The sequence below is a fragment of the Anguilla anguilla genome, chromosome 14 (assembly GCF_013347855.1).
Source record: "Anguilla anguilla isolate fAngAng1 chromosome 14, fAngAng1.pri, whole genome shotgun sequence".
NCBI classification, from domain to species: Eukaryota; Metazoa; Chordata; class Actinopteri; order Anguilliformes; family Anguillidae; genus Anguilla; species Anguilla anguilla.
The window spans coordinates 35,559,761-35,580,382 of record NC_049214.1 but is presented as its reverse complement, the minus strand read 5'-3'; the positions used below and the strand labels follow the sequence as shown (position 1 = coordinate 35,580,382).

Here is a 20,622-nt window from a genome sequence, read left to right as displayed (position 1 = left end):
TGATTAATTCAGGCGATATGGCCATGCACGGTTGATTGCTTAAGAAATCAAGAACAGAACTTCAAGCTAAAACTTGTTGCCTTATAATACAAGAAATTTCTTCTGATAATATTTGCATTTGTTATCTGGAGGTAAATACTGAAGTGACAAATTGAAATAGTTTAAAATACTAAATTCCCTCATTTGGCAAATATACCAATCACAAGGGAAAATATGAAACTAATCTTCAAATCACTTCATCAATATTTATAGCCAACTCTACCATTTTTACTTCTCCTGAAAGCAAACATCTCTTATTTCACAGCACTTCAGTTAAAATCTCAATTGAAACAAGATACACAGTATTTTCAAAATCAGTGACTTTATTTACAAAAAGTAGCAACAAGTAGTGATAACCAGCATGAACACAAACAATGAGGCAATGGAAACAGTTCTGAATAAGCAGTGAAAGGGTTAACACAAAAAGTTTACGTTTTGAAGATTAAACCACCACTGAACGAACACCAGTCACCACTGAACATACAATTATTGCATTCAGGCCTCAACTACAAAATGACCCTAATCTTTCTGAATATCGTACATTCTTTTTTTCTCTTATTTTCCATAAATTAGTGTTTGGGTTCCTATAAAGTGCAAGGCAAATTTCGACTTAAATTAACACATTACTACACGAAACAAGCAATTCCCTCCATACCTAAAACATACACAAGCATTAAAATCATAGTGAGTTGTATTATTCTGTAATATTTTTGTGATGGGGGGGGGGGGGGGGGGATGCACGACATTACCTTAACCATCACCGTAAAACTAAAGACACCATACAAACTCTTAAAAGCATAACTTTTTTTTTTAGACAAACTGTGAACTTCACATTTCATAATTGCCCGTAACGCCAAATACAATTACATCTCACAATACCTTTGTTCAATAATAATAATTAAAAATGCTTTTCAAGTAATAATTCTTTTAAAAATAGTTAAGCATTTTTTTTGATGCAATAATTTTTCATCCATTCTGAATCCGACAGGATAAAAGAACACTCCCAATATTAAAGTGTTCTTGGACCAGTGGAACACAATAAACAGCTTATTAACAGTGACATGACTTTCATTTTCTTCAGTTCCTGACATCATTACACAACTCAGGATAATCGGCCCATCGTTTTTCCAAGCGGGTCTCATGTTTAAAGCACTACACTCAATAAAAGTGAAACACGTTCAGAACCTTGAGCCACATCCTTAAAAGGCACACTGCAAGTTACTGGTGTCATAGAAATCAATTAACAACATTTAATTAAGGCAAATATGCATTAATGGCATATTTGTGTTGTGTCAAAGGTAATCTTACCTCAAAACTGACCCTTTGCATTTTGTACAGAAAGACCCTGCAAGCAGGAACCTGTAAGAAAAAAGCTATATCAGGAACCCGTATGGAGATCCATTTTCTGAGGCTATACCACCAGAAATGAAGCGTAGCATATTCAGGGACCATCAAATGAGGCTATCTAGAAAATATTTTACTGTAGACAACTCTGATTATGGTAGCATATGCAGAATGATACCCAACAAGCACACGCTGGTGACCTGCTCTGGTGTGATAATCTAAAAGCATTCAATCACCACCGGTGTGAACCTCAAAGTCCACTTTACACCAAAAAGGAACCTAAAAGTACCAGAATGAGAGTCACACCTGAATGCATTTACATTGTGAAACCGTTCAGGACCTCAAGGCACAATTATTTAAAATCCTGCAGCTCTCAACATTGGATTATCTCCTCAATTTCTGTAGTAGGGCTGGATGGCAGTTAAAGCTGACGGTACATAGCAGGTCCACGGTTACGTCACCACTAATCCAGTTGAGGAATTGCTGTATTGGCAGGCTCTCTCTCCTTACAGAAATTATATATACTGCAATATTATGAATGTTTTGAAAATAAGGCAAATTAATTTCACAGCAGCCTATTTTAAAACATATATACTGCACTATTTGAGTGTGGCAATAATTTGTATATTTACACGTATGCTGTGAAGTGTCACAACATGCTGCCAATCTATTTCCAGTGTGCTGCATGTCTCTAAGGATGAAGTAGCTGGTGCGGAGGGCTAAGCTACAATGCATTAGCCTTTGGTTCCACTTACAGAATGACATCCCACAGAGATCGCTGCGAAACATGGTTTCCTGTCACGTATACAAGCTGCACATCTACAGACCTAGCTCCCATTGCATAAGACAAAAGAAGCTTGATATAGTTCTAACTCATTATTAATGAAGGCTCTCAACTTTCCTGTCACCCACTGTGGATATCCGGAAACATCATTCTTTAAACGAATGTCACAGTTGTGCCACACAGCCTAACTGTCGGCACATTTAACTAGAAGTGGGTGGGTTCTGGATTCTTCACCACAGCCTGTAACACCACTACACACAACACACAAGACATCTTTGGGACTTGCATAAACACTATTTTCACCTCAAGCAACTGTTGCCCAGGCTAAATGCATCCATCGTCAATAGCAGCAGACATAATAGTCAAGTGAAACATTCTTCCGCGCTGTGCTAACTCTCTCTTTCTCACATGCATACATACACACACACACACAACACCCAGCACCCCTGGCTCAGTCTTGCTCCAAGAAAGTCGTGGGTTCAGGTATAGGGCAAACTCTACGTTGGAAGGGAGGTATACGAGTAAAGCTGGAGAGATGCAGTGTGACACGACACACACTTTTGCCCTGCTTTGAATTAAAATAACCACCGTCATTCCCACAGAAACAGCAGGAAGCTGCCGAGCCTCCGGAGGTCCTTAAATACTGGCTTTGCTTTTGCGTGTTCCCTATTTACAACACAGGATTTTAAGGTATTGCACTGGGCAGAGTGCTCTTCTGCCACTTCCTCTCTGGTTCCCTATGGTCCTTTTGGCTCCTGACCACCCGGCTCCGATACCGATTGGCCACAGGCTTTCGACCATGATGACCACGTCTGGTCAAGTTGACCGTTCAGCATGGCTCCTGATACTGCACTTCTGTCCTGTCCCTTTCCTGTTAGATAGATCAGCATGTTGATGACCTTGCACAACAGCAGGTGGCTTAAGATTTGCTCTAATGGAGGACACATGTAAACTTCTGTCCACCACTAGAGCACAGAACTGCATGCCACAGTCATTTTACAAAGGGCTAAAAAGCCACCTCAGAGATGCAGATTTAGCAACAGTCACCGCTGATAGCTGCAGTTTAGTAGCGAATATTGCAGTTGTCTTCCTGGAGGCACTTTCTCAGTAGTATGGTCCAGTGTCCTGGAACGTGGCGTAGCTGGGCCAGTCCGGGAAGATGCCGTGGGAGCAGCGGGGGCTGCCGTACGGGTCGATGTGAACGCCCAGCTCCCCGAGGCTCTGCCGCCGCTGGTCACCGGTCGGCCCGTCGCCGGACCCCTTCTTCAGCGCCGCCCGGACGATCCCATAGTTCTGGTCCTGGTTGCTGTCCCAGTGGGCCTGACCGTCAACCTCGTAGCAGATGGCGAACTCCACCCGCTCATGGGGGCGGAGCTTCTCGGGCAGGCCCACCTGGAAGGAGAAGGTGTTGCGGTCGGAGGCGCCTGCGTAGGTGTCCTTGACGTAGCTGCACTCCACGTCCGTGTGGCTCTTCCAGGTGTTGAAGGTGATGCGAACCTTGACCGCCTTCTCGTACGCCAGGTTCTTGACCGCGATGGTGCCGGTCAGCGACCGTTCCTGCAGCGTGCAGTGCTCCAGGCACACGCTCTGCTGCTCCAGGCGCTGGCGGAAGAGCAGGTAGTCCGAGGAGGGTTGGGCAAAGTCAAGGACCAGCTCGTTCCCGCCCCCGGCATTGGCACCGCCCCACACCCCGCCTAGCGACAGACCCGTCATGGAGCCCAGGAGGTCTCGTACACTGAGCGGGATGTCGATGGAGTCCTCAAACTCAGAGAACACCTTGACCGCGGTCAGGGACAGGCCTTTGTGGTCAGCAAAGGACACCTGCTTCTTTGCTCTGGCACGGTTGCCGGGGGCGACGCCAGGCTCCTCGGGCTTGGGCGGGATGGGGCGGGGAAGGCAGGGGCGCAGGGGCTCCACCCTCTTCAGGCCCATTCGATGGTGGTAGTCGTCCCGCGACAGGTACAGCGGCATGGCCAGCTCGATCGGCATGGTGGACTTGGGGTGGAAGAGGCTGACGACACTGGGGACACAAAAACCATAGAAACACATTTCATAATCTTCCTCTACAATGGTTTAAATCCTCATTTTTTCTGACTAAAGAGGAAAGCCACATTTGGTAATTCAATCACAAGCAGAAGGATATGGACATGTCGTAAGCACACGCATCAACAGCTTTTTCACTGTGACAGCTGGTAGCAGCAGAGAACGTTCAGCAGTAAAGCCAAATATTAGTGGCCCCCACAGATATTTAGAGTCTGCAATAAGTATTGATTACACTATAATGAAAATATCGTCATCAGTCAGGTGACCACCATACAAAAGTGACCACCAAGGCACGTGCCGCCATATTTGTGCACGGCCGACACCCACTTCCTCAGCAAATTTCCCAGTGCTTTTTCCAGCATTGACTTTCCTAATTACTTCAATTTTTTGTCGAGTGTCAGTGTAACTGGCTTATGAACTGCCTTTTGGCTGATGAATGTCTTTTTAAAGCCTGAACAATAGAGGTTAGGCTGCTGTGTAGAAACATTAGTAAAAAAGGAACCTTCTGCAGCGTAATTCAAACAACTCTTGACATACTGAACTGTTGGCAAGGCCACATGGTGAATATATTTACAATCTGATGTGTAAACATGATAAGTGGATGAAGTCTATCTGGAGAGATTTACATCTGAACACTATCCTGTCACATAAGACCTGAATCTAAGTAAGTACTGAGTGATAACTGCCATTTTAAACCATTTCCTTCAGGTTTTCTGATACAAGAAACACACACATGCTTTTTTACACCACTGACTGTCGGCTCAATGCCAGTCCCTTATGTGCTTTTTTTAATGCCCATTCTCAAATTTAGTGTTTTACATGCTTAAATAAACACTGAACTGAACGGTGTGACATGACATGCTTTGTCACTTGATAGTGTACAAGCGCTTGGCCTGGAGAAGCAGCTGACACAATGTGAGCTCAGACCAGCAATATGCTGCCGAAAACACTGATGGACAAACAATATACTCACATAGCTCATGGTTTCTTGTATTTTACATATTGTCAATATTTTCTGTGAGGTTTGACAATTTTTATATTGAATTCATTTATTTAAGTTCAGCTTTTGTCAAGAGGCCTGATCATACTATTAGAAACAGTTCCTGTTCATGTTTATTTATGAAAATGTAACATTTTTGTGCGCAGTTGCATCAGCTGGAATACTGAGCGACTCCAGGAAATCAAATATCTGATGCCAGAGCACCCCCTGCTGTTTGTGTCGCGCAGCTGAAAGAAAAAGTGCCAAATAACCAATGCCCCCCCCCCCACACACACACACACACTTCCCAAAACGTTTAGGGAAGATAGCAGTGCACTAATCTGTAGGTTCATGCATATGCATATTGTGGGCGGTGCCTTGTGCGATTACATTTTAGAAAGTGCTCCACTCCTTTCTCATCCTGATGTACCTATTGAATATCCTTTTGGTTATTCACCCATTGACCCTCATTTGATTCAGGAGATGCAATCATACACTTTCAGTGTGGTTTCCCTAACATTAATTATTAAAAAGCAGTTAGCCACTGTGAAGTGCTGCTGAAGTGGCATCACACTACTATTGAATTACTGCAGCAGACCTGCCACCAGCAAGGAGTAAAAGTACATTGAAATATATTTTAGTATAGACTGCTTCCCAGAAGAGTATATAAACTAGTCAAAATGGTGCATGTGTAGATTGCATTGCATGTTACGCAAATGTTCAAACCATGCATAAAAAAGCCAGTCAACCCGTATCACATTACATATCTCAAATACATGCATTAGAAACACTGCCCATTCCCGCGTGCCATTGAGATAAGACACATAAGTTTATCATAGCTGTGCCAATTGTCTGGATCATTGGTTACCAGGGCAACACAAGCACCAGCCACAACCATGCAGGAAAGGGACAGTTTTCACCTTCTGAAAGTACCGTTTCTACCGATTGTAATAACAATCCAGCTAGAAATATGTTATCAGCTTCCCATTCCCCCAAAGTAGCAACTGTTCAGATAAACAGCATTACAGCCGAGAGTTATCACCTCTGTAGGAGTAGCTTGTCATAGATAAGCCTTAGTTAAAACACTGCCCTGTTGTACTGCCGAGCTAGGTGAATGCACACACTACTGACATCTCACCATTTTAACATATGAAAACAACCAGATTAGGAGCTTGACATTTTTTCCCCAAATTAAATATTAATGGTCCTTTAGTCAATAGTCAACCACAAACCCCGTAATCTGGACCAGAATGTCATTACTCCAGCCGTCTTTAAGAAATTGGCCTTTTGGCTTCTGTTACTCACATATGGAAGTGGAATGGATAGGAAGTGGGCAGAGAGTGATTTCCGCATGTTATATTAAGTGTAAGTCATTCTTCGGCACATAATTACACAAAATAAATTCTACGTGGATGTACCTCTTATCCTGGTAGAGCACTGAGTTTAATTCAAATTCAAATGATCCTTGTAAATTCATTTTAGAGTATTTGGGCAGTTTACTGTGCGAAAATTACGAGTGCATTTATTGGGTTAAGAGTCAATATAAATTTTGTGAAAAACACGAAATAGCTCAAAGCTCTGACAATGAATCCATCAGTCAGCTGCACTGTATATTACAAACAATTCTTTGATAGAAAAATCCCCTTCAGTATTTGACATGGGCCACCAAGTTATCTGGCCCATTCCAACGACACTGCTTTGACACTTAATGCCAGTTTGTGCAGCAAGGACCAAGGGGGGCAAAAACTGTGCCCCTGCAGAAGGTTCGCAGGCTATATGCGGACACCTGATCTGGACCTGTACTACGTTACACTGAGGGTAATAAACATTACATTACACTTTCACCGTTTGTTTGGAAACGGGTAACGCAGAAACTTTTCATCATTTCCTCAAGGACGCACGAGACAAAATAAAACACTAATAAAACACAGACAACTTCGACAATTTTGTAGAGATTATATTGCGTCACCCTCTCTCTGATATCTCTTGATGTTTCGAATGGCCCAGTTCACCAATATATTTCCCATTTAACAAAACAAAACTTCAAAGAAATTAATTTGAATGATTTTCTTTCATTTTTTCAAAAATGCACAACTAGCTTACCTGTAGATTATCTTCTGATTTAAGACAGTAAGGCGCAGTTGTAACGGTAGTTCCTTGCTGGTGTCCTGCTTCCTGGTTTTAACAGCGTAGCCAAAAAAAATGTTCCGTAAAATATTTTGAGCTCGTTTTTCCGGGTAAAGTCCCAGCTACTCATGAAAATATTTTACAAGTTAATTCTAAGCAAAAACTAACACTGGTTAAACGTGCGTCTCTCTTAACGCAAAACCGTGTTATTCTTATTTTAAAAGCTATTTAGAGTTTACGGTGCATTTGTTAGGATTATTCAATAGCCTCTCTTCCTGCTTTCGCCAACCGGCGGCAGGACGTTGCATGTAGTTTTTCATTACAGTGGCTAATTGGAAGAGTCAGGGACCGGCTCTTCTTGCAGTTATAGTCGACATGCCTAGCTTACAAACACCTCAAATGAGAACACGCGAAAAAGTACACGCGTTTGTTAAAGAGTCAAATGCTAACAAACATATAGCCTAATCAACTGTAGTGCATGCAAAACATTCTACCTGATAAATGCAGTGCACTCAACATAATGTTTTTCATTGTAAGTGTAGCCTGATATCGTTTTTTAAAGGTTTTGGCCCCAACCACCGTCTATACCCAATTAAATGTTTTACAGATGTAAAGACTGTCAAGACTTTCACACGGTTTGTTCCTTATTTGAACTCGTTGAGATCGCTCAGGCAAATCTAGTTAGCAAAGGCATGAGTCTTTATGTTCACATTCTGATATAAATAAAATCGACCAAAAGCTAGGCTTTGCAGGTGAACATGAAGCGCTTTTTGAAATGATGTCCAACTCATCAACTCGTTTAGGTAAGACGCTGCGTGTAACGATATGAAGAAAAACTTTTGTTACTGTAACGCAAACTTTGTTATGTTTTAGACGAAACTTACCTGGTGCGATGTGATGATAAAGGTCAATTGAGGTGAGAGAAGTTAATGCTTCGCAGCGCTACTGGTCCACAATACATTTTAGCCAATTGGAAAGTCCTGTAATGTATATTTTATAGCTACGCTACGACACACATTAGCTTCTTATACAGACCTGTTCTTTAGAAACATTTTCACAATCAATGCTGCGGTGCCCCGGACCGGCCTTCTAGATCTTATTGCGCTCACGTGTACTTTTCCTGAGAGCCAATCACCAACTGGAAGAGAGGCATAGTACCAATGGGATATCGCAGTGGGAGAGTGATCAGACGTTGTCACGTGACATACTGGACAGGGTCAAAAAACTTTCTCAATTTACTATTTAAATGACCTTTCAGAAACTCGGACATACCTTCCAAAGTCACAGTTCAAATAGGCGGGCCTTCTATTTTTGCGGCAGCTGTGTGTGTGTGACAACAAGGGCATAAATTATAGGCTATTGCATGGATATTAAATTGATTGCAGTTTCCCTAATATGCACAATTCCAACGTTACCCTAGTCAACCTTTGTGTAGTTAGTAACATCCATGTGAGACTTCCTTCATATGCATCGTTTCCGTGAAAACATTGGACTGAAAATTAAGACAACGAAGTTACACCATTCTGTGGGCTGCTGTGTTTATAATGTAAACCAACACCGCCCTTAGACTGTTCTGTAGGCTACTTTGCGGATGAGATTTACCCAAGTGTGATATCATTTCCACAAAGCCAGCTATTTGAACAGCTACACCACCTCAAACTAGACAGATAAACCAAACTACATTTCCTACTGTAGGCAACGCCTACTTCATATAGCCTAGTCTACATTAATTTGTAGGCCTAGGCCTACTTCTAAATGAGAATAATTCTTTACTTTCAGAAAGATAAACTTTTTTCAGACCAGCATATTTTGGCTAAATGTGTAACCTTTAAATGTACTTTTAATGCCATTTAAAATAAATAAATCGGCTTTGGCGTCAATCGTTCCGGTAGCTATCCGAGAATGCTTTTAGCATGCAGATAAACATTATGTGGACGCACATATTTTGGCATTCAGAGAAAAACTTCCAGAGACCGTCACGAACCTAGTAATGTAATAGGCCTGCGTAAGTTTTTTCCTTTTTAATATGTATACTATTTGATAAAATATAAAATACCAGAATATAATCTGACTGGCCTATTTAATAAAATGTCCCGAAATGAAATGCACGTTCGTGATGCAATTATACCATTACTTGTAGGCTACCATAGCTAGGCTACTTTGTAACAATGCACGCCTTTATTTCAAACGGAAATAGCAACTGAAATCGTCAGCAATCTAAAACCGTAATTTTGTTTGAATCACAACTTAAGAATTATGCTATTAGGCCTTCAGTCAGAGTTTCCTTGGAAAAGAGATATACGCAAAATTAGACGATGCTCACATCAGGGAGTGTATTTATCAGTTATATGGAGAGAAAAGTCGTTACAGTAAGTAATAACATAACGAAGAATATTGAGATACACGTGACTCTGCTGCTCTCTGGACACATTTCTGTAATTAGGCATTTGCTTCGACAAATTACAGGGATTCACTCGGTATCTGTCTGCTGGTGTGTCTCAACCAGAACCTGAAAGAAAAATTGCTTTGATGTGGCAACTATGTGATTTCGTTTAGGGTCATTGACATCAAATGATCTAATTTATTATGCAACTTTTCAGACCATAGTGACCATGATGCAGCAGAAATTCGGAGGTTGTTCGCAATAACGCCACATAATGTTAGCAATTTGGCTTTCAGGCACCTGTGTTCTTCTCGGTTTAAGTCGTGCTAGGCCAATTCGTCTCTGGCGGTTCTAATTCTAATTTAAGTAAATACGGGACACAAAATGTTTGGATGAAATCCCGGAACGGGACGTCCTGGCAAGTGCAGCGCTGTTGGAACGCGGAGTCAGTTTCCTTTCTGGGATGAGCGCAAGCTAGTAGGCCAAGTTGTGAATGATTTTTGTTGCATTTGATGAACTTAGTAATGTGTATTTAAAACGATATGCATATTCACCGCACAGTGTTACCTTTTATTTTAGAATATATCATAAAGCTCTGAATAGATGCTGGTCTACCATCTCATACATTTTGGGCTGCATTTTGCTCACTGGTGGAGCCTAATTCCATTTCTAATATTTCAAATCTGAAAATGAAGACTTTCCTAGATAACTATGTATAAGGTTATAAGTGCACAGACAGGGACAGATCAACTGTTGATAGACAGATATGTGTTGACAGCTTTATTTTAATTCTAAAAATAGTAATTCACACACACATACACACAACAAGACTTCCACGAAAGTGGACAGTAAATCTTTTTTTTTTTTTAATGCTGTCAAGCAGGAATATGAATCTGACTGATCTTGTCGTCTTGTGTGGTGTGGAATTAGGGTGTCAATCGCCTGTTGATAAACAATTGAAAATCAACAGTTTCCATAAAACATCTTTTGAAAAAATCTGCCTCCCACATCATCCCATAACCTACATATGTTTTCACTGATTGCAATGAGAGGACTACTTTCTAAATCAATTGCCACAATTCAAAGGACTTGTGATAATAACATATTCTGGTCTAAGAATACATTAAAAACATATAGGTCTAATAAAAATAACATCAATCTACTAAGATAGCGCAAACGAAAAATGACTGCAGGCACCACAACATGACTGTCTCAATGTCATTTTGTTTCTTGCTTTATTCCCAAATGTTGCATTTAAAAAGTGTTGGTGAGCCATAGCATGTAGGCTAGCTTTTGTCTAACGCTTAAATATTATCTGTATAATTATTTGATAAACACACAGTTCATACACTACTGTATAATGACGTTTCTGTCAGAAATAATTATGCAAGGTAGAGCCTGCCCTTCTGAAATGCTTTCAATCCAGTTGCAGTGTTTGGTTCTTCGTAACTTAGTGTACAAGCATGGGACTTTCTCTTCATACCCCAATTGTGTCCTAAAAAGATCCCTTGCTGCGAAGATAAACCGGTTGCATTTTAGTATCCTCTAGGGGGCAGCAAGAAAATTAATGGTGGTTTAAAATAGAATAAAAAGACACTAAGTAACCAGGGATTAACATGGGTTTTTCCCTTGACCACAAACAGTTCAGTGTTGGTTCCAACTGGGATCAAGGCTCAAAAATGTAAATAGAGACACAGTGGCTGATGATCTTGTACTAAACCACAGTAATCATGAGGTGGAAGGTTGGTAGCAATTGTCGCATGGTGTGCAGATACTGTACCAAGCAACCATTTGAAGTATAGCATAGCATTGGCAATAAGACTTTCCAGCTCTGTTGCTCCTGCAATGTGTGGAAGTGTAACTGAGAGGGAAGTGTCTGAAACTCAAAGTGCAGGGGGTATCCACCATGTGAAAATATTTTACAGTTCTCAAGCAGGGCATTCTGAGTGCAGATATTTCCAAAACATGCTTGTTTCACCTCCCAAGAATGCTGTTTACAGTGTTATCAGTACGAACAGACTGTCATATTGACTTTCCCATAACAACTGCAACAGTTTAAATACTCCCAATGAAAAGTATTAAAAGACTCAGTGTGGTGTGGTTCACATCAAAGATGTTTTCTTAACAACTATAGTTCATGCTCATCTTTCAATAAAAATATTCAGTGCATTTGCCCCTGCTGGAGGTTATTATGAAACATCATGGCTAGGTGCAATGCAAGCATGCAGATGGAATATCTACATTTATGAGTCTGTGTTATCATGATATCAGTGGTACGAACATGAATGTCAATTGTCTTGGTTCATCCAAATTTCTTTTATTATTATTTTTTAGAATGCATGCCCATTTGGAGAAAAGCTCTGTTTCACTTGTACCACTTGTAACATGGCTGACAATCTATTTCAGCCCCAGAAATGCCTAGTATAGGGCAACATTGCAATGTTGCATTTCCTGTACAGGGGTCAAATCCACTTTGTGAAATCCCCTATATGAATTAAAAAGCTGCATTCAAAGAGATTAACAAAATGAAGTACAAGAGTTTTCTTCAGGTTGAGTTCAGTTAGTACAACGAGGGTACATGAATGGATATTAGCCAACGGTAAATTCCACACAGACATTGGTAAGCATTGTTTCACACAGAGAGTAGTCAGTGTGTGGAATGGCCTGCCAGGCCCTGTAATAAAGGTAGAAACTCTGGGGGTTTTCAAGACCAGGCTTGATACGGTGTTAGATGCTATCTAGTATGTAGGTAATCAGAGCACTAGGTACAATCTTCTTGATTTATGCCGGAGGGCAGGGGTGCCACCAGGGGTTTTGAGTACCTTGAAAAGATCTTGCATTGGGCCACACCAAGGCCACCCCATCCCATCACAGTTACTTTAAACACACCATATTTTTGAGAGCAGGCAATGAAACGTGAAAATATTTTATAACCAATTTTACTTGCTCACATTGTAGGCTGTGCAAATGGCATTTAGACTAGCAACGAAAACCCGAAAGTTGACATTCTTCTGTTAAGCATTTTCTATGCAGAAAGTTGAGCCCCGTGGTGTTTCTTAGGAAAGAGACAGAGCAAGGTTCAGATTTGTCCCTTCCAACAATCTTTGATGATGCAGACAGATGCGTCTGTTCCCATGGACAAGGTGACACTGTGCATCACCGAAGAATGACAAAGGAGGCTGTTGAAAAAGTTTGTGCAGGTGTACATAATTGCACTCATATGTGTATCCCTAATTTCCATTACTTAGAAAGACAATAAAACATTACTGCTCAACACTTCAGCAATGTCTGCCATATGTCTGTGGTTCAGTGCACTGAAAATATCAGGGGACAGTGTGGGAACCTCACTGTCAATCATCTGCGCTTAATTAATGGTAATTGATGTAGAATAGGAGGGGCAATGTGAAAATTGACTGACAAAAAGGCTCTGTCTGTGAGATTGCAGGTGAGAAAACTTGCCCTAGATAAATTGGTGTTTCCAATGATTATTCTTACAATTATGAGGGACAGTGACTGTGTCATGTGATTTTTTTTAAAGGCTACATTGATCCAGTGGAATATGTGATTATAAGTATGGATTAATTTTGATGCTTATCATAGGAGACAGAGGATCCTCGAATCTCTTCCCCCCCTGAGACCCCCTCCATTGGAGCAACACCATCTCAACTCTGTCTCATTCCCAAGCAGAAGACAAGCAAGACCGTTTACCACCTGGTGCGTCCTTTCAAATGGCGCTGTTCACAAACTGCAGCTCTAATGGCAATGCATGCTTCACCGCAGTGAATCATTTGACTGAATTTGTTTTCTCAAATCATCATCACTCAATCATTATTTTTTCAATGAATCATATAACCATGGAAATGAACAATTATTTAGACTTACAAAATTGTGCTGAAGTGTATCTTTTGGTCCACTTTTTGTGACCCTAAAAATATGTTTCAGTGTTGTAGCAATGACGCTATGTTGTTATTTAACCCTTTGAATAGTAGATGTTGTTTAATTATTATTATTATTATTATTATTATTATTTTTCAAAATTCCAAGTCAGTGTTCTCGAACTCTTTTGCTTTCCATTACCTGTAGGGATTGTTACATCAGTATTAGAATGCTCAGTTAAGAACGTTCTGATCATATATTTGTGATCTTACACCTTAAAGGGTTAAACGTACTGTACAGCGCCAGCACCGGAGCAAACCGTCCACTCTGTCTTGCAGTGCAAGTGCATAATGAGACCGGTGCAAATGGAGTTGCTGCTCCTGGGAAAGAGCGACCTTTCTAGGCGGCGCGAAGAACTGCGGAATTTCCGTCACTGCGTCAGAAGGTTGGGGCGTCACATCCAATCCAGCGCGAGGAAATTCTGCAAGCTGTCGGACAGGGAGGTCTGGGAGGCGTAAGTTTTTCAGCAGCCAGAACTGCAAGTTTTCTGGTTATTTAAGGCCAAGGAATCCAAAACAAGTCAAATGACAACCAATATGCTTATTCACTCGCACACACAAGCACACTCTGAAAAAGGATGTGTTAATGTCCAACACATTTTTTATGTTACTACATGTGAGTTACTTTCAGCACATTTTGTCAAAGTAGTATCTTTGTTGTTACAGATATACTGTTTATGTTACAAAGGGAGACTTTTTAATTTAGGCTGCATTGAAAGTAACAAAAAATGTGTTATCCTTAACAAGACATGGAGGCGTGTTCCAGAGGAGAGCATAATGTGCCTATCCATTTTAAACTTTAGATTTTTCTGTTTTATTTGTTATAATTGAGTGGTTCTAACATTCGCCAGTGGTGGACAAAGTACACAACCCCATTACTTGAGTCAAAGTATAGATACCCCTGGTCAAATATTACTCCACTACAAGTGGAAGTTGTTCAGTCAAATTTTTACTTGAGTTAAAGTACTGGAGGACTTGCTTTTAAAAATACGCCGTCACCCGCGTCCACCCCCAATTTAACCCCTGCTCAACATGCTTTTTCAGGTTGGACGGCGAGTTTTTGAATGCAGCGATGTAGTTAGAGTGTGGTAAGCAGAGCAAACATTTAGAACAATATTAATCTTTTTGAATTTCACAAATGTCAAACATGGACTTGAGATATGGCCAAGGTGGCGAAGAATCGTCCTTATCTTCTGCCGTCGCCATCATTACCGCCGCCAAATTCAAATTGAACTGTTCAATCACTGGTGCAACAAGCAAGCGCTCTGAACTTGACCGACAGCGTAGTAGGAGTAGGCTACTGTGATTGGTTTTTCTCCTGTGAGGAACACAGCGTGTGGCGAATCGCATTTTAGAAAAGAAAAAAAAAAAAGATTCAACTGCTGACTTCAAAGCTATGCTTCAAAGTAAGCTTCAGAGTAACGACAACCTTCATAGAAATGTAGTGGAGTCAAAAGTACAATATTTATCTTTCAAATGTAGTGGAGTAAAAGTCATAAGTTTCCAAAAAAATAAATACTCAAGTAAAGTATAGATACTCGAAAAATGTACTTCAGTACAGTACTCAAGTAAATGTACTTTACTGTCCACCCCTGACATTCACCAGCATTAAATTAATAAATGTAATAAGTTAACTTATGCACACACAAATACTAGTGCAAAATATAACACAAATAAACTGCAGAATAATGCATAAGATAAATCATAGTAATCCTCAATGTCCTTGATGTACTCCCACAGATAGACTCTGTTGTCGTAGTCCAACCAAATCTTTGTCTGGTTAAGATTGCCGTTATAGCTTCTGGTGACCTTCAAATGCATCTATAGGAGATGTGTAGATACATCTAGCCAGATAAAATGACCATCTATAATCATAAGCTAGTAGCAAATTAAATTAAACAAATTTGTCTTGCATATTCCTTTTTTCAGATATTTAATATTTAAATGTAAATGTTGAATTTAAATGGGTCAGACATTGTTATGAAGAGCTATATTGACCAATGTCCTCCCATCTGTGAGCACGTAAGAGATTCTGTTACTTATTTACTTTTCTGAATATCTATTGTCAATGTATAATATAAGGATACACACACATTATATTCTACTGTACTGAGGTACTGTAAATGATGGAGAAGTAACAGTGTCTAATTTTCTGAGCAGCTCCTGAAATGAACTCTAGTGGTGGCATAATGAGGCTTCATGGGGCCAAAAATGGGTGGAGCTACCGTACGCTATCAGCAACTCACTGTTTTGAACCAATCATAGCGTTCTCCTGTGGAGAGTCAAGCCATTTGATTTGTTCAGGGAAGTCAGCAGTTGACAACTGATTGTAGCTCCACCCATTACTATGGAGAGGGAGATTTGATCGCTGTAAACAGTGGGGTGTCCTTTGTGTAGCAACCTGTGGGAGTACGCCTGCCTCTACACCGTGTTTGACAGGCTGCAGCTCCGGATCCTGTACAGAAACAGCCGCAGGAATTTCAACAGCTTCAAGGTAAAACTTCTGTTCTTCAAGTAGTCCAGGCGAGTATGTGCAACATCTTATAGGAACCCTGCCTTTATCCACGGAAGTATTAAATTTGGCAGATTTGTTCACTTTGGGGTAGTCATGGAAGCCATTTTCTGTGACTTGATTACTCAGAATTTTGTGGATAAGATGTGGAAACTTTGTGGGTTCACAGCCATGGATTAAGGATGGACTTTGAAAGATTCATTTTGCTTTGATGTGTGTCTCACCATATAAAGAAACAGATTTGATTGACAGACAATTGAAAGTGTTATGCAATTCCTGAAGGAGGACCGGCTGAAACTTAAGCTATGTCATCGTGAAGCTCTTCATCTCTAGCTTGTGAAAGGTTATTTGTCATCTCGCAACCAGGACAATGCAACTTCTCAGGGATAGGACAGTCATGACATTCTCTTATTGGCAGAAAAGAGAGGAGTTTCATCCGTCATATCACTTACAACAATAGGACCAATGACAATGGTGATTGGTGGATACTTTCCGTCTATCGTGGTCATTAGCTGCAGATTCTATAGACGCACCAGAAGCGTAGCTAAGTATTCCTGACATTGAAGTGTTTGTATTTGCTGCCCAGACAACCTACGAGAAGCTTCGCTTCAATTTCCTGGCAACTCAGCTGCTGATTGGCTCCTGTGACCTCCAGCAGCTCTATGGGGCCTGGCACCTGTGCGGAGCCTGCATCTGCCCTGACTGCAGGCTGACATCATTGAACTGCACACCTCAGAACGGGCAGGTGCAGAGGGAAATGAGTGGGGATGATGCCAGGCCAGATAGTGGACAAGGCCCATCAAAAACTGCAGTGAGCAGAGCAATGCACCATGGGTGCTGTAGTCCAGACACACAAGGACACAGTCTATGGGATACAAGCAGGCCAAACACAGAGGGAGCCAGCATGGACTCTCTGAAACAAAGGTAAGAAGTGACAGTGCTGGACAAGTACTCCCTGGAACAAGGTATGTGATTTGCTAATAAATCAATGGTCAGTTGCTTCTTCTGACAAATCATGATCTTATCTAAATTGACTTTCAACTGGAGGTGACGATTCAAGCCAGTTCAAGGCAGTCCCTTGATCTGTAACAGTACGCTGCCTAAATCCTGATAGAATCAAATGATAACTTCTCTGTCTGGATACTCTAGAGAGATCTTTTGGGTTAGAGACTATATGTGGAGTAACTCAGTCAGCAAACCAGCAACAATTTTCAGATGTGGATATGCTTTCTATTACCCGGACATTGCTAGCCCATTGATTTGGTAACAATTGGTGAAGCACTTCATTTTGAGTTGAGCTTAAGTATTTGTGTGTGCATGTGAAGACTCAGTGGTTGTGTATGTGACTCGCTGCACATAATGCAATTTTCAGATGCACCGAGTAAGGAGGAGCCAACCCAGCGAGGGACGGGTATACTGGCCTTTGGAACAGACATACCGGGAGGAAGCAGGGGTTAGATCAGGATTCAAAAATACCACCCCCCCTCAAACATGGCCACAACATGCACAGACAGATAAGAGGCAACCCTGATGTCACTGCTAAGCCCTTTGTGGAAAAAGAGTTCATATGTGTCAAAGTACGACATGACAGCCGTTCTGGATGTACTTGCAGTGGCAGCCATTATACCAATGCACCCATGTTAGGCTTGAGCTTTTTAATCCTGAGGAATTATGATATAACAAATAAAAGCCTGATTGTGCTAAGAAGAAGCTAGGCTACCGTGAAAAAGGAGTCATGGATTGGTTTGCAACATGTCGGCAACAATAAAACAGGGATGAAACACATTGTTATCTCAGCTTGCTCAAAGAAACTAGAGAGGAACTCCACCAAACACAGAAGAGTTTGTTAACAGTTGTTTCCAATGTGCTCCGTGATTGGTGGAGCTTTTCTCTGTTTTCGTAAAAAGTGATGTCACGACTGTCTTACTGCTGTTTTATTATCCCTGAAACATGCTCTCCTGAAATGCATTTGTGCTTGACACCGGCCCATGACTAAGTTTATGTTTCTGTGCACAATGTTGGTAGCAATGTTGGTAGCTTGCCTCTTGTTGCAGTCCTGTTCCTATATATATATATAAAGTTTTAACTTTTTTTTTATTTTACCACTTTTAGTAGAAAGAGTTGCTCTTCCTACCTAACAATAGCTTTCTGTACTTTACTCATGGCCTATATGCAAAAATGAATAGAATGCAGGATAATTTATAGAGTTAGATTCACTGTTGCTCCCATAAATCTCATGTGCTGCAAAGAGCAATGGAAACTCTTGGCTGTTTCTGAATAAATAAAGTGAATTCTATCGTACCAGCATGTTGAGACGAATTACATTTAAATAAAAAATAATAAACAAAAAACATTGCCGTGTGTTGGTTTATGGTTTTCAGAGCCAATAGGGGGCTCTTTCCCCTCTGGACCAAGTGAAGTGCCCTGGTGCAGTCATGGTGCAGGGTAATACTTGGCTCATCTGTCCAAAATACAGTGTTTGTAGTGTACTTTTAGCAAGCGCTAACCTGGCTGTCCTTTTCTTGAGGCTTACCACTGTCCGTGCAGTGAACCCTCTGTGGTCATGCTGGTGCAGTCTTCCCTTTATGTTAGTCTTTGACATATCTATGCCTACGTCCCGGAGAGTGTTCTTGATCGGTTTGAAAGTTGAAAAGAGGGTTTTCTTTGCAACTGAAAGTATTCTTCTGGCATCCATCAAAAAACGGTCTTCCGTGGTCTACCTGATTGTTTGCCATTGCTAAGCTCACCGGTGCATTCCTGCTACTTAACAATGCATCAAACAGTTTGATTTTGACACACAAATGTTTTGGAAATGTCTCCAAGAGATTTATTGTTTTTTCAGCCCCATGATGGTCTGCTTTACTGACAATGACACTTATTTGGTCCTCACATTTAGCGATAACAGTAATAGACTGCAAATTCCACACATAGAATCAACTTTAGACCTTTCATACGCTGACCTTTCTAGCTTTTCTTGCTCATGAACTAATGATGCAAAGACACACAGCTGACCAAGAAATAGCTGAGCAGCCAATGGTCCAATTACTTTTGCTCCCAGAAAATGGGTTGTAATTCCTACACAGATCACACAATATGGATGTAAATACCCTCCAATTAAAGCTGACAGGCTTTAACCTAGTATTGATTGTTTTATTTCAAAACCAATGTGCTGGAGTGCAAAGCCAAAACAACAAAAATCGTGTCACTGTCCAAATACTTGCGCACGGCACTGTAGAAGGTAATACAAGTTGAAATCGTTTTGGGTCATGCGCCCAAAACAAACTGCCATCCCTACTCGTAAAACATAAGGTTGGAATAAACCTGATCCTAGATTAGAGCTCCATATCTGAGATACTCTATGAATATGAGTCCCAGTGTCTCATCTGTAATGCAGGCATAAATCTGCCACACACCCTCCCCCACACCCTCTCAGTGCTCCTGCCATTTCCCCCCATTTGCTAGCCTGGGTTTGGGGCTCCTGCTGAATATTTCAGTGGTCCATTGTAGTGTGTGTTATGCAAGAAAGCATTTTAAAGCAACAGAATCTTAAAGCTTAAATGCAGCAAAAGGAGGATTCCCTCTATTCAACAACCTTTGCGAGCGAGCATCTGAACTGTCAGTAGAGCTATCTGAAACCAGTGAGACCCTTTGGCCTTTGTGTTTGAGTATAAGGCACAATAACTCATTCATTGGTATGAAGGTGAAATCCTTCCCTAAAATATGACACTAGGCAAACTTCTATTTTGAGGACCCATAACTGGCAGTCAGTGGTGCCGTGCCTTAATTCTGCCTGTTGAAGACTTTTCAGGTAAAAGACTGCTGAATCAGGGTGAGATCAAAGCAGCCTAAGTGGCTCTTTGTCATTCTGTGAAATCAGATTGCTGTTCTTTGTTGTACTATATATGCTAGCTTTTGATCTTGGAGCTGATAAAATGGTGCTGCTAAAAAAAAAACGAAGATAATTAATTTAATAAAACTTTATAAAGGTAAAGCATGATGGCGTTTTCATTTTTTATTTAAAAAAAAAAAAATTAGATTTGGCACACAGTGTGGGGCTGCGTTGGTCCAATTACCACCATAATTTGGAATGTCCAATTAACTCTTTGTGGCCATGTTTATGTGCAATCCCTCAATGCCGATTTTGGAGACATCTCATTTTGGAGGTTCCCTTCGAAACATATAGCGTCACCAGCCTGCTTTACACTCTGCAGCCCACAGCCAAACACAGATAGAGTTGAGTTGGAGGAAGACGTCCCTCCGCGAACGATCGACCAGCGAGGGTCACTAGAAAGCGATGAAACACGCACCCATAACCGATCGAACCCTCCCATGCCCTGGGTGACACAGTTGGCAATTATGCTTCACCCTGTGGGGCTTCCGGTCACTGTTGGCACACGCCCCACTGTGTGGTGCCTTAACTGAATTAACCACCCAGCAGATGAGGGCATTTTCACAATTTCATGTTATTCTTACTGT

The 20,622-nt window shown here is 41.1% G+C and overlaps 2 protein-coding genes across 3 annotated transcripts in view; one reads left to right on the top strand and one right to left on the bottom strand.

Moving 5' to 3' along the window:
* Positions 1–18,491, top strand: part of LOC118213297 — a 33,340-nt gene extending 14,849 nt beyond the window's left edge. Inside the window, exons 2-6 of the mRNA XM_035392155.1 lie at positions 13,300–13,413; positions 13,914–14,089; positions 16,032–16,128; positions 16,733–17,070; positions 17,519–18,491. Coding sequence (XP_035248046.1) covers positions 13,926–14,089; positions 16,032–16,128; positions 16,733–17,070; positions 17,519–17,531 — 612 coding nt within the window. The 5' untranslated portion in view covers positions 13,300–13,413; positions 13,914–13,925 and the 3' untranslated portion in view covers positions 17,532–18,491. The remainder of the gene's footprint in view (positions 1–13,299; positions 13,414–13,913; positions 14,090–16,031; positions 16,129–16,732; positions 17,071–17,518) is intronic.
* Positions 343–8,454, bottom strand: ppp1r3b (protein phosphatase 1, regulatory subunit 3B). 2 transcript variants are annotated; one of them, XM_035392153.1, is made up of 2 exons: positions 8,352–8,454; positions 343–4,187 (listed from the first exon to the last, which is right to left on the bottom strand). In XM_035392153.1, exons 1-2 carry the CDS (start codon positions 8,366–8,368, stop codon positions 3,272–3,274), a joined length of 933 nt encoding a protein of 310 aa, XP_035248044.1. In that variant the 5' UTR covers positions 8,369–8,454; the 3' UTR covers positions 343–3,271. The 2 variants fall into 2 exon arrangements, with proteins under 2 accessions (XP_035248044.1, XP_035248045.1); XM_035392154.1 differs by having other exon boundaries at positions 8,201–8,442.
* Positions 18,492–20,622: the final 2,131 nt, after the last annotated feature.